This window comes from Nilaparvata lugens, chromosome 1, assembly GCF_014356525.2.
Source record: "Nilaparvata lugens isolate BPH chromosome 1, ASM1435652v1, whole genome shotgun sequence".
Taxonomy (NCBI): domain Eukaryota; kingdom Metazoa; phylum Arthropoda; class Insecta; order Hemiptera; family Delphacidae; genus Nilaparvata; species Nilaparvata lugens.
This window is the reverse complement of record NC_052504.1, coordinates 33,366,354-33,381,087: the sequence shown is the minus strand read 5'-3', so window position 1 is coordinate 33,381,087 and position 14,734 is coordinate 33,366,354. Positions and strand designations below refer to the sequence as shown.

Genomic DNA, 14,734 nt, shown 5'->3' with positions numbered 1-14,734 from the left:
ATCAAAATTCCATAGAAATAGTATAAAACTATAATTATTCTAAAATTTTTGTGCATGGTAACTTATATGTTTTTATTGAGCTTATTCATACTTCTTACTCCACTTGAAACTGATTCTGTGATTCATTTTAGGTAATTTTTCAACTTGAGAAGCGGAATATCCAGATCTGATTGCCTGAAAATATAGGATCTGAAGGAATGAACACGGTATATAGAAGAAGATTTCATCTAAATACCGTGGGAATGAATTTAGTGAAGTGCGGAAATACTGACCTAGTTTCAGATTACTTCTTGGAAACTCATATTCCCTATTGTAAGGAAGGCACTCAGCTTTTTCTCTCATTTCAAGATCTGAATTCAAATTCTCTTTGCGTCCTTTATGAAACTCCTCCATGAGCTCTTCCATGAAGTCTGAATCCTGAATAAAAACAAAGTTCTTTACTATTCACTATTTGTATCATCATTCCACACTTGTATCATTTCCATGTCTTGTATAAAGAGATTGATCGATTAATTATAGTAAGTATAGATAGATTATTATCATGGTATTCACTAAATATGGTACTTGATTTGATATTGATCGCAGGAATTGATTACGTGAACGGGTTCCTGGAATGATTTCAGGTTTGTATAAAGATTTTTTTGAAATAAAATATTTTTAAAACAATCTTGCTTGGTTCAATATATATTTTCTTATAACTTTTATTGAAGAAGTAAACAATTAGAATGCTATCAGGCGTTTAAAATGGGCTAATCAAAGCTGTTAGAAGTGACCAATATTTCCCTCGGTAATATCAGTCTGGCTTTTGTGGTAAGAATATGGTCACATATGATACAATGGTAGTAGCAATAAAACATGCGCATTTTGTTAGAAATTCTCACAAATAGCACCTGGAGTAGGACTCATGATAGGATCGAGGAAGCTATTACACAAAAACCCAAATGAATTATGAACTTGACTGTATATTATGATCTGAACATATATTATTTATTTTTCATTTTTTTGAAATAATAAAGGTCATTACCGTATCTATTTATTAATTATATTAATTTATTCGATTAATTCAAATATAACAAAAATTTGACTGAGTCACTGTCGATGTTGTAGAATCGTTCTATAATGGAATAAAAACACACATATATGTGTGTTTTTATTAAATTAAAATATAACATTAATAAGCTAGAATATAAATGAATATTGAATGTTCACTTTGTTATTCAGGGGTACAGTAAGTACTTGTATGTAGGTTACATCAAAATAAAATAAAATCATAGCACCTTTCAATCTTTTTATTTAAACACAGCATGTGTCGATCTCTTTAGTCATTTTCAAGGATGAATCGGAACATGTTGTGTTAAAATAAAAATATTAAAAAGGTGCTATGATTTTTTATTTTTATGTAGGGATAGTGAATTATATTACCTACTCATTCTAGAATGACATAAATTTCAAAACTATATTCGTGCTTAATTTAAAAATATATTAATAATATTTTTCTATCATTATTCGGGAAGATAGTATCTCCTTAAACTTGAAGTACGACTTACCTTGGATTTCATGAAGTACATGATGACGAAAGCACTTGCAATTATCAATCCCAAGAAAACTAACAGCCAAATCACCATGAATGATGAAGATCTTGATGTATCATTATCTTTCTCTAAAACTTTAGTAACCTTCAATGTTCTGTACACAGGCCTGTTCAACTGTTGATCAGCATCGATACATCCGATCCGTACTTCATTCAGCTCAGTTGACACGTTCGTATAAATCAGCTCATTCTCATCTATCACCTGCACGTCCGGCCAATTAGAGCTCTGAAAATTAATACCAATACAAAATTATTTTATTTGTTCATTTTTTATTCAGTTTTACACAGGAGTAATTTTATAATAATTCAATTTCATTTTCCCGTATTATGTTGCACATTTATGATTATTTTGTTGAATGAAAAATTTCTTTCTTTCTTTCAGAAGAGGTGAATGAATACAATAAATTATGTTTCAACCACTTGTACAACAAAATCGTTCGGCTTACTAAAAAACACCTTTTGCTTAAGTAATTATTCCTAACTCAGATGGTATACATGGTTCAGTCACAATAATAAGCATGGTAAATAATCCCATTATCCCGCTGAAATTTCTAGCTTTTCTCGCTATAGCTTTTAGTCCAGGCAAGTTCCCACTCCTACCCCCTGTGCTAAAGGGGTGGGGGTGGTTCAAAGGTACCATTTTTTGGTTTCTCGCATATATCTCGAAAACCATGCGTCTTAAGAACATACTAAATTAAAGCTCACATAATTTGTTACAACTTTTTCTGTACTGTATATTCTACAGTTTTAAAAATACTCTTGAATGTGTTACATTTTTGAAAATACCCTGTTTGCTTCCAATCGTTTGCTATTTTAACTCATATAACTTGTTTTAAATGGACGGAAAATATTCATGCTGAATAAGAATAGAAGCTTAAAGATAATTGATTTCTCTTCAATTTCATCGTATAATTTTACAATTTCCTCCGACTGTTGCAGCAGCTGTAGTGTTGAGTGTGAAATATTCAGTTTTGCAACAATAGACTGTCAGATTTCGCACTATGCATTGTGTTCTTGTCCCAACTTGTCGCGTTAGTGCGCAAGTCACTTTGTCATCGGTCCACTTTCACTGTGTTTTCTGCAGTTCACGGATTACATCAGTTTTTTGTCATGCTACATTTGTACATTAATTTTATTGTACATTTTGGTATTATTTAATATTATTTTGGAGTATTTCCTACCGTGTCTAGACGTTTTTTTTTCGCATTTCTTTTTCATTGACGTGGCTATGCGTGGCTTCTTGCAGCGCGGTTCGTGCTTGCACTTTTCCCTGTTTCCTTCTACACACAGCAATGGCGTAACAGTTCACATCAGCTTTTTTACATTCTTGAATACAGTGTCTGTTTCATTTCACTGTACTACCTATTTTATATTGTCTTTAAAATTATTAATTACATTGAATATATGCTTTTCAATTGACGTTCAACTCATGATTATTTAGTGTATCTAATAAAACCTATCCAGAACTACAAAGGTTTTAATATGTCCTGAAAGCATTCGTTTTTTTGTTACCTTTAGTATTTACATTTCAATTGTTCTGTTTTGGCAGTTTACCTTTACCTTTTGTACTTTTTGAGATTACTCATTGACCTGATTTTTTTTCTATTTTACTTATTGCCATTTGAAAGTTTATTTTCTCTTTGAATTTATTCATTAACTCATTACGGAGCATTACATATAGTAGTTTTGTACTTGTTCATTAGTCACAAATTGTTTGGTTTACTAGGAATTTGGTCTAGTACCTAAATTAAATTTTCCTGTTAGCAATTCAACATTTATCAACTGACAATCTCAATTTTTTACTATGTATTTTTTATTGTTTTGTACTCATGATTATTGAGTCAATTTATCATATTTCAACTGATTGTCTCAATTTTTTATTATGTCATTTTTATTGTTTTGTACTCCTGACTATTGAGTCAATTATTCGTATCTCGTCAGTCAACTGCCCTGTGTGGCATTTCCTAAATCTAAGACAATATGTCACATTTCTCAAAGTATACAATAAATCTATTGAACTGTTTTACTTAAACCTTACTTTTATTTGGCGTCTTTCCCAGCTACCAGTTTTATTATAAATTATCATTCATTTTTTAGCATGTTGGATTTGTGCAGTAGTACAATAAATATACAATTCATACATCTTAACATTTTATTTACAAAGGCATTTCTTACAGTCCACTATTATTTCATTCAGTGGCACAATCACACATGTTAAAATGGTCCTCCTTCGGCCAGATCAAGGCCAGTGACCTGGGACAACTCATTATCTAATGACCCCTGGTCAACTCAAACTTTTTTAAATTTGTAAAAAAAAAAATCATCCTGATCTTTAACATTGACGCCTTAGTTTAGGGTCCAATTTTTGACATTAACTATTGTATTAGCATTGTTTGTATTAATAGATTCTCATTCATTTCAAGGTTAACTGGACCCCAGACAAGCACGCTGCGCTCGTGTTGGTACCAGTCTCTCAAGACCTGAATCATTGTAAGCTGCCACACTGCATCCTGTGCACAAGTTGCTCGAGCGCCACCATTATCACTTGCTTGGTGTCACATCACTCAGTTCATTTGGCTCTCCACACAAGCCTTGGTGACACATCTTCTTGCAAACGTTTGCGCTTTAAACGTGGGCACACGCACAACTACAGTTGGCAGCATTTTAGGGTCGCAAGTATTCTAATTTTAAGTTGTAGTAATCTTTGTAATCATGGCTACTGAAGTTCTTCCAACTGATATCTCGGCGCTAATAGCAAAGAGAAAAAATCTGTTTGATCACCTACAGTGGCTCATTGATCAGTTTAATTTTGAAACGCCTAGAAATCAGCTAGAATATCATGAATTAATCACTGTCAAAGAGGAAATTGATACCCTTCGACATGCCTATGTTAATATCAAGGATAGCTTAGACGAAGGGGATCCCAATGGAGACAAAACTATTCATTATGAAATTTCAAAAATTTTATTAACATTACTTCTAGAATCAAGGCCAATCTGGCAGCCTTTGAAGAGGCCAATAGGGTTCTCGTTGAACCTGCATTAGTGCATGCCCCCACTCCACGACCTATTCAATTTTCACAAGGTTTCAAATTACCAGAAATACCATTACCTCGTTTTAATGGTGATTTTGAAAATTGGTTGAATTTTCGTTCTGCATTTACTAGTATTATAGTTGATAATGATTCAGTTGATAACAGTGCAAAGTTTCAATATCTCAAACAGGTATTATCCGGCGAAGCATTGAATAGAATCGCCAATGCACCACCAGGTGATTTCACTTTAGCTTGGAATTTGTTGAAAACCAGGTACGACAATCCAATACTTATTGCTGATCGACATGTCTCGGCAATTTTGAACCCACCGCAACTCAATTCAAAATCAGCACAATCTTGGCGCAGTCTTATTGACCATCAAAAAACAAACATTTTTGCTTTAGAAGCACTTGATTTAGGTATAGATGTTAAAGACCTTCTGTTCATGTATGTCACTGTGTCTCGTTTTGATATTGCTACCCTACGTGATTGGGAGCGATACAACTCTACTATGGATGATGTTTCTATTGACAATCTCTGGAACTTTATGGAGTCCCAACATAAAGTGTCACAAGCTGTGTCACTTAATTTGAATCACTCAGCTCAGGTCAATCCTAGGGCTAACCAGCAGCAGCCCAGCAGATCGGCAGCTCTTTCTTTCAACTCTAACAATCGTAGTATTGGAACATCCAATTCATCATTCAACAACAGTCGCAGTACTGCTACACCCAATTCGGTATTTCAACGTCCCAATGCTTGCTTGTATTGTAACAACTCAGCACATTCTGTCTTCACTTGTTCTCAGCTGTCAAATCTACAGCCACAAGCTCGTGTTGACGCAGTACGCAAAAAGCACTTGTGCTTCAATTGTCTCCGCCCATTTTCAACAGGACACCAATGCTTTGGTGCATGTAAGCAGTGTGGCAAGGCACATCATTCCATTTTGCACGGTGCATCATTTCAATTTACGTCATCTGGCTCTAAGGCTACAGCAAATGCCAACAGTGTTCAATTAAGGAATACTACAATTTCCTCCAACAGCAGTCGTTCAGCACATCTTCACAGCTGCAGTTGTGGTTCACAGCCGGCAGTCAACCTCCGCACGTCGCCGCTCGCTTCATCATCAGTTGTCGCATCTACTTCTGAACAGTCATTGAATTCAACTGTAGAGTCATCTGCTAGGTCGCCGATTCCAGCCGCTGGTCAAGTAGTTAGTAATTCCAGTCACACATATGATGGCAACAAAAATTCAACAGTATCCATCATGCCTACTGCAGAGGTAGTAGTCTATGATAAGGTTGGTCAACCTATTTTGTGTCGCACGTTGTTGGACACAGGTAGTGACACCTGTTTCATTTCCAAACATCTTGCTTCACGGTTGTCTTTAGTTTCAACTTGTCATAACAATACTATACATACAGTTTCTGGCATCAATACAGCACCGATGTATTCCACATCTGTGGAAGTGTTTTCTTCTGATCGCACATGGTCTAGAAAGGTCTCTTGCATTATTGCCGACAAAATTACACCCAGTCTTCCACCAGTGGGAATTGACATGTCAAAACTCAGTTTGCCCACTCACATTCAGCTTGCTGATCCTGCTTTTCACCTTTCTCAGGGAATCGATCTTCTTTTGAGCGTTTCAGTCTATGCTTCCATATTGACATTCGGTCAAATTCAAATTTCATCTGACTGCATTTTGCAAGGCACCAAACTAGGTTGGGTGGTTTGGGGTGCTGTCTTGTCCACGCATTCATCTCAGATAGAACCTTCTGTTCATTCCAACTTCATTTCTACTTGTGAGATTTCCAATCAGATGGAAAAATTTTGGAAGCTTGAAGAAGTTCTTCCTAAGGACAATCTAACAGCTGAGCACCGAAAGATTGAACAGCATTATCTTGCCAATGTCGAGCGTGCCTCAGACGGCAGATTTTCTGTGGCTCTTCCCAAAAAAGAGTCATTTCACACTCTAGGTCAATCTCGTTTCCAAGCTCTTAACCGTTTCCATTCACTGGAAAAAAGATTGGCTGCTAATCCTGAATTGAAGGAGATTTCATCGAATGTAATCATTTCACAGCCTAAAATCTCGCTTGTCACTTGTTCAACAACTTCATTGTTTTCAGATTTATCGTCAAAAATTTCATCATATCACAATTAGTTCGCATTGCTGCTTACATTCTTCGTTTCATTCATAATTTGAAGCATTGCCGTGAACCAGCATCTCAGCAATCTGTTGAACTGTCGGTTCAGGAAATTCAAACTGCTGAATTGCGCATCATTCAAGACATTCAATCAGATGTTTTTGCCGACGATTTGAAATCTTTGCGTCAGGGTAAGGAGCTGCCCTCCAATAGTTCTATCAAGTCACTCTCTCCATTCATTCATACTGACAATCTTCTGAGAGTAGGTGGTCGTCTTCGGGAGGCAGATATTCCATTCGACTATAAACATCAAATCTTATTGCCAGCTAAACATAGGTTCACGCGTGCGCTCATTGTCTCATTTCATAGACGTCTTCAACATGCTGGCGTTCAGGTCACTATGGCCAGTATTCGACAACGTTTTTGGATACCATCCACCCGTCGCATCATCAAGAGTGTAATAAAGGGTTGCAAAATGTGTTTTCGTTTCTCTACGTTTCGTTCCGAGCAAATCATGGGGCATCTTCCCGCAGTTCGTGTACAACCGGATTTTCCATTTTATAATTGTGGAGTTGACTACGCAGGTCCTCTTTCAATTCGTCTTGGTGGCTCAAAGTCGCGCAATTTTTCCAAGGCTTACCTTGCTTTGTTTATTTGCATGGTAACGCGCGCAGTTCACGTAGAGGTGGTCTCCGAGCTTTCAACAAAGGCCTTCATTGCCGCACTCATCAGGTTCTCTGCTCGTCGTGGCATCCCTTTTGCCATTCATTCAGACAATGCTACAACGTTTGTTGGCGCTCACAATGAACTCAATGAGTTACATGCATTTCTTTCAGATTCTGCTATTCAGTCTGAAATTCACAACTTTGCCGCCGTTTTCAACATTGGTTGGCATTTCATCCCTCCCAGGGCTCCTCATTTTGGAGGTCTATGGGAAAACGCTGTAAAAAATTTTAAACGAATTTTCAGAGTGGTCACTTTGAATAAGATTTTGAATTTTGAAGAGCTTTCCACGCTGTCTGCACAGATTGAAGCTATCCTCAACTCCCGGCCTCTTGTGCCTCTGTCTGAGGACCCTCAAGATTTAGCATACTTGTCTCCTGGGCATTTTTTGGTTGGTCGTCCGCTCACCGCACTGCCGTTCCACACACCAACCACCACTCACATCGATCACCGTTCACGCTGGCGTCAGTTAGCACTGATCACTCAGGAACTCTGGGATCGTTGGCCTGCTGAGTTTCTAGTCACTCTTCAAAGGAAGAGCAAGTGGAGCTCTGAATCTGAAAACCTGCAGATTGGTGCTGTGGTTATTCTCAAGGACACGGGTACGTCACCTTCGGTATGGAAACTTGCGCGCATCACGGCCGTTCATCCAGGGAAGGACAACAAGGTACGGGTGGTCACCGTTCGCACCGCATCAGGCACTTTCAAGCGGGCTATTTCTAGCATTGCACCGCTTCCACTCGACGAGGAATTTTCTGATTAATTCAGCATTGCTCATCCGACATAATCTCCGTTTCTTTTTTGTTCTCTCGTATGTCTCTCTTTTGAGACCCTGCAGGCCTCAAGGGGGCCAGGTTTATGTCAGATTTCGCACTATGCATTGTGTTCTTGTCCCAACTTGTCGCGTTAGTGCGCAAGTCACTTTGTCATCGGTCCACTTTCACTGTGTTTTCTGCAGTTCACGGATTACATCAGTTTTTTGTCATGCTACATTTGTACATTAATTTTATTGTACATTTTGGTATTATTTAATATTATTTTGGAGTATTTCCTACCGTGTCTAGACGTTTTTTACGCATATCTTTTTCATCGACGTGGCTATGCGTGGCTTCTTGCAGCGCGGTTCGTGCTTGCACTTTTCCCTATTTCCTTCTACACACAGCAATGGCGTAACAGTTCACATCAGCTTTTTTCCGTTCTTCAATTTTCGTCGCTTTCAATTCAAAATTTTCAATTCTCAGTTTTAAATTCATGTTTATTCAACGTAGAATGTTTCTTCCAGTGCTTCGATAAAGTTTCAGTATTTTCGGTTCGTTAGTTTGTGAAATATCTTCAATCTCAGTATTTGGTATGTTCCAACACGTTTCATTCGTCACGAGTGCTTCGAATTTTTATCTTCAATTTAAATTTATTCACTTCTCAGTGTGAGAACTCAAATCATTTTTATATTACTGATTATGAAAATCAAGTTTCCAGAACATTCCACATTCAGCAACAAGTTATATGATTGAACTGAACATTCATTTGCGGTAGGCATTTTGTGGTAGGGCTTGAGGCCCAATTTCGCATTCATCGTTTCATTGAAGTAATTCTGGTCTCGCGGGACATTATTACTGGTGTGTTGCTTGCATTCCAAGATCACACTCTCATCATTTCACGGTGCAGTCAGACGTTCTGCTCTGTATCCGTTTTGTTAGGTTAGTCAGCTAGCTACCTAATCATTCATTGCTAGATCGAAGTATTAGCAATTTTCATGCCTACCCCGTAGATGGTGTATCAGTTTCAATCAGTTCTTTTAGTGATCTACGAACATTTGTTACATTTCATTCACCATGCCAAGCATTTGGATGGTTGTCTATTCAGACATTCACTTAGCATCAGTGTTGTGATTTTTGGCCGTCGCCAACTCAATTAACTTTGCATTTCATTCACCGTGCCTAACTTTTGGACGGTTCATTCAATTCAAATTCAGTGAATCTTCAGCTACGTTACTTTCAAGTTTATGTGTTGCATATCTCAACTGTGTCACACCGTCATTGTGTCAGTCTTGCCCGTATTGCACTGACAATAGTTAACCTGACATTACCCACTCATCGCTGTGTCGCCGCCGTTCCTGTGTCGTCACCACTGAGCCATCGCTGTTGGCTATCCTGATTCGTCACCATTCCAGTCCGGAGTCTGTCGCTCGGATTGATTCTTGTCCTGCTTGCGGGTCATCCAAGTCGCCGCTCTTCATGGCTCGCCGTCCAGTCCAGCTCCGGTAGCTCGCTCTGGTCCGCTCCATTTCGTGGGTCCATCCAGGTCTCCACCATCGTCCGGTATCATCGAGGGGGTCTCGATGTACTGCCCATCCAATTCAAGATTGGATCTCATGCTCTTCATGCATTTGATAAGTATTCTGTATCAATTTTGAATCATTATCAGCATTCTTCATTATTTGTTCAATTGCCTTGTTTGTTTAATTATTATTTGACCTTTTCAGGGTTTACTTGGAATTATTTATTCTAAAGTCGCGATTCCCATTTGTAGACACAACTTTTTACCAATATTTTTGGAAGTATTGCAAGTATTTGTATTTTACATTTTTCATATTGACTTATAAAATATCGATCAACTTCCAATTAATTTTTTGTTGACTTATTATTCATATTTGACTTATTATATCAAGCATTTAAAGTTAGTCTAAGCCATTGTCAATTACATTCTTGAATACAGTGTCTGTTTCATTTCACTGTACTACCTATTTTATATTGTCTTTAAAATTATTAATTACATTGAATATATGCTTTTCAATTGACGTTCAACTCATGATTATTTAGTGTATCTAATAAAACCTATCCAGAACTACAAAGGTTTTAATATGTCCTGAAAGCATTCGTTTTTTTGTTACCTTTAGTATTTACATTTCAATTGTTCTGTTTTGGCAGTTTACCTTTACCTTTTGTACTTTTTGAGATTACTCATTGACCTGATTTTTTTTCTATTTTACTTATTGCCATTTGAATGTTTATTTTCTCTTTGAATTTATTCATTAACTCATTACGGAGCATTACATATAGTAGTTTTGTACTTGTTCATTAGTCACAAATTGTTTGGTTTACTAGGAATTTGGTCTAGTACCTAAATTAAATTTTCCTGTTAGCAATTCAACATTTATCAACTGACAATCTCAATTTTTTACTATGTATTTTTTATTGTTTTGTACTCATGATTATTGAGTCAATTTATCATATTTCAACTGATTGTCTCAATTTTTATTATGTCATTTTTATTGTTTTGTACTCCTGACTATTGAGTCAATTATTCGTATCTCGTCAGTCAACTGCCCTGTGTGGCATTTCCTAAATCTAAGACAATATGTCACATTTCTCAAAGTATACAATAAATCTATTGAACTGTTTTACTTAAACCTTACTTTTATTTGGCGTCTTTCCCAGCTACCAGTTTTATTATAAATTATCATTCATTTTTTAGCATGTTGGATTTGTGCAGTAGTACAATAAATATACAATTCATACATCTTTAACAATTTTTATTTACAAAGGCATTTCTTACAGTCCACTATTATTTCATTCAGTGGCACAAATCACACAAGACCAATTGACAAAGGAATTTGGAGATCATTTTTGAACATAATTTTAGACTTTGCAGCTTTGTTAGGACTAGTTGGGCGGTGAACATATAAAAAGGTCCTTATCCCTACCCCTCATGCTAAAGAGATGAGGGTGGTTTTAAAGTTGCATTTTCCAACTTTTCGCTCAGACGCATAGATATACTGCATAAGTTAATAACTCGGTAATTGAGAGAAAAAATATTTTACCGGGATGACTTCATCTCCACGATACCAAGTGACATTGATAGGACCTGGCCCGGCTATGTAGCAGGTCAAGTAAAATCTTAGACTGCTAAGATCTGTTTTCTCAGTAATGACATGCTCCAAAGCAGTTGAGTTGAGTATACTGGAATCATTCAGTATCTCTATAGGTCTGAGGCCTGAAACAATTTTCAACTCATAATTTTTTTCGTATGTCTTATTTCTTATAGACAAGTGAATTGAATTTATTTTCGTAAGATTTATGTTTTTTGTACAATTACAGGCAGCAAGTTCATTGAATTGTATATAAAATTAGAGTACAGACTTAAATTATTTGTTACGTCGTCGTCTTTTAAGCAATATACAAATTATTTTTAAATGTAGGATGAATCTATAAATTAGTTTTGGGTTTCGATAAACCACTTTACAAAATCATAAATTGGCCGCCTATTTTATAAAAGTAATAATTCATAATTAAATGATCATACTCTATCAACCACTATTAACAGGGGCGTCCATGAAGATAGGTGGGGATGAGCCCCCCCAATAATTCAAAGAAGAAATATATTAGTTCATTGATATTCACACTGAATAAATAAGAAAACATAAAGCATTAAATCATTGTAAGGCCGATATATATTTTCAGAATGGAATTGGGGCTTGCTGGGCTATAATATCACATTATAACTACCAAAAGACTAGCAGTAAAAAAACGTGATGCCTTGTAGACTTGTCTCTCGTGACGTCAGCCCACTTTGCAGCTCCCATTTGCTTCATGCAAGTAAATGGAAAAAAGTATGGATCAACAACATAATTGATTAAGAAATCTCCATTCTATAATCCACACTGTATATTTCTTTTGCCCAAGATTAGTACATGGGTAACGAGACGATGACAGCAATGCCTTATTTTTCTGAACTATACATTCACTTATTAGAAGAGTTTTGATCCATCAGCGCACAAGCTTAGCATAGTTTTTTGCATTATCAATTTATTATGTTATATGTACATTTTACTGAAACTTTCTTGTGTTAAAATATTGTAAGTTTTGTGAATGGAATTGATTGATTGATTAATCACCAGGTGATTCCTTGCCGTCGCTTGTAATAATCCAGGTAGAACTGTAGCTGTAGTGTTGGAGCCTGTCTATTGTGCTCTTGGCGGTGCAATTGTATTTGCCTTCACTTTTCCTTCCCACCGAGTTGATTGTCAGAACCGATGTATTTTTCGAACTTTGACCAAGACATGGTTCTGCAGTATCAGATAGCGGGGATCCAAGACAATACTCAGTAACTAGTATGCCGTTCTAAAAAAAGTAAAACTATTTTAGTTTTAAAAGAATCTTATAAAAACTTTAGAATTGAGAAAGTTTGTATTATACTTATCAATAAAAATTGTAGGAATGTTGTATCTGCTGTTGGAGCAAAAAATAATTTATTATTTTTTAATTGAATCAACTAGTAAGTTACCCGCCTTTCTGAAACACGTCTAGATTTGGATGGTGTTGAAATTAATTAATCAGTTGGAATTGGAAACAAGAATGTAATAACTAGTCGTGTCTTTAAAAACAGACCGAGGTGTACAGGTTAACTTAATCAAAAAAATAATTGAGTAGCCCTATTGGAACATATTATAAGAAATTATTAATTTAAATTTGACATACATCCATTTCTACATACTATTTCGAAAACATTTATATTTCTCCTCTATTTTATTCTAATTTTATAAAGTTATATTTTATCTAGTTATAAAGTTATATTCTACCTATATATTGTTTTTGCCATGTTTAGCCATACCAATTGGCATATCCATAAGGCCAATATGCATTTCGCTTTCTTTTCTTTTTTTACTATTATTTATTTTATAATGTAGATAAGTTAAATTGTTGTTTCAATAACTTGTGTAAATAAGGCTCTTCATGGATTAAATGAATGTAAAGAAAATGTAAAGAAAAGAAGTGAGACAAAAAGTCACTCCAACCCGTGGTTGACATTTTCTATTATTTTCAAAAAAATATCCTTATTAAAGTGAAGAAAAATATCAACTTTTTTTAATGAAAAATACTCTTTAAATATTGCAGAATACAATAAAAAATATTGCAAGGGATTTGTATTAACTCAAGTATTGATTGCAAGCTATTTTTAAAATTTTGGAAAACCAAAAATTGGGACAGTCACCCCGGTTTACCGGTACTCAAATGTGATATTATTTATTGAGAAGAGACAATAATATAAACTGCACTAGCAACGGAAAATCTGAAGCCCATCAAAGAAAACTGAATGTGTGGATGTAAAAAGTTAACTGAATGTGTGGATAGAAAAGTTAAGTTTTTCCTTGAGACAGGCCTCGGATTCTCCGTTTGTGAATTCGGCTCAAGAATGGAACCTGAAAGTTACAAACGTTGAAGAATTATGACTCACTTTATGCCAAGTGATATCCGGATAAGGGATGCCAGTTGCATTGCAGACAAGTTTGAAATTCTTCTCCCCAGTAACTATAGGACTCGTAGGTGGGTCCAAGATTTCACTTTGAGGAAGTTTAGGTTCTGTAAAGAAAAATTACAGTATATGTATGGATGTGAAAGCGCAGTTTAGTATGATTCTCATAAATGATGTCGTGTATTGTTCTTGAATGAGAGAGGAAATCTTAAATGAGATGGAGTTTTATCAAATAATATTATGACACCCCATTGTAAGATTCACGATATAAAGTCAGCACCTTATCAACATTAGTTGTTGTCCTTCTCTGACATTGGACAAAGCAGATATTTCTATCCTTTTCTACGGCGGCACAGTGGCGGTTCTAGACATAAAAAACTGGGTAGGCAAAACTTATCATACTGTAGGTCTATTCATAGACCTAGGGTAGGGCTACTTAAGTAATTCATGTAAAAAAGACGTCAAAGCATATAGGTATTAAATGAAGATGTATTAATAAATATAAAAATTGTTAATACTCATATTTAATTGTTCAATTCGACACTATTTTGCTAATAGGCCAACCATAATTTTGCAGTTTTAATCATTCTTTCAAATAATATTTCAATTTGATAGGCTATTTATTTGGAATATCGAAGGAAATTTCTGAAATAAATACACATTTTAGTATTCATGAAATCAACGGTTTATTACACTTTAACATTATTTAGAACATAGAGTAATACATTTTATATTTACAACTGTAGTCTTCTTTGCCCAACATTGCTGAACGCCTCTAAGATTTTTTCAGGGTTCTTAATCAGCCTTTCACTTTATTAAAATTGAAAGATTAGTTAGACGTTGTGTTGTCATTGTAGACCTGAGGTATGTTTTCCCCGTTCTAAGCATAGAAAGCCCTGCGTTCACGCACTGCAAATGTGGCATAGCAATAGAATAGAATAAAAACAATTTTCTGTTGAATCATCTAAAATATAACTCATGACTATAAACATT

General features: G+C 35.7%; 1 protein-coding gene across 1 annotated transcript in view; it reads right to left on the bottom strand.

The window, feature by feature from the left end:
• LOC111053111 (vascular endothelial growth factor receptor 1) overlaps window positions 1-14,734 on the bottom strand; it is a 38,459-nt gene that overhangs the window by 2,459 nt on the left and 21,266 nt on the right. The window contains exons 4-8 of the mRNA XM_022339953.2: window positions 13,724-13,848; window positions 12,384-12,609; window positions 11,310-11,482; window positions 1,548-1,817; window positions 273-417 (exon numbers count right to left, since the gene is read on the bottom strand). Coding sequence (XP_022195645.2) covers window positions 273-417; window positions 1,548-1,817; window positions 11,310-11,482; window positions 12,384-12,609; window positions 13,724-13,848 — 939 coding nt within the window. The remainder of the gene's footprint in view (window positions 1-272; window positions 418-1,547; window positions 1,818-11,309; window positions 11,483-12,383; window positions 12,610-13,723; window positions 13,849-14,734) is intronic.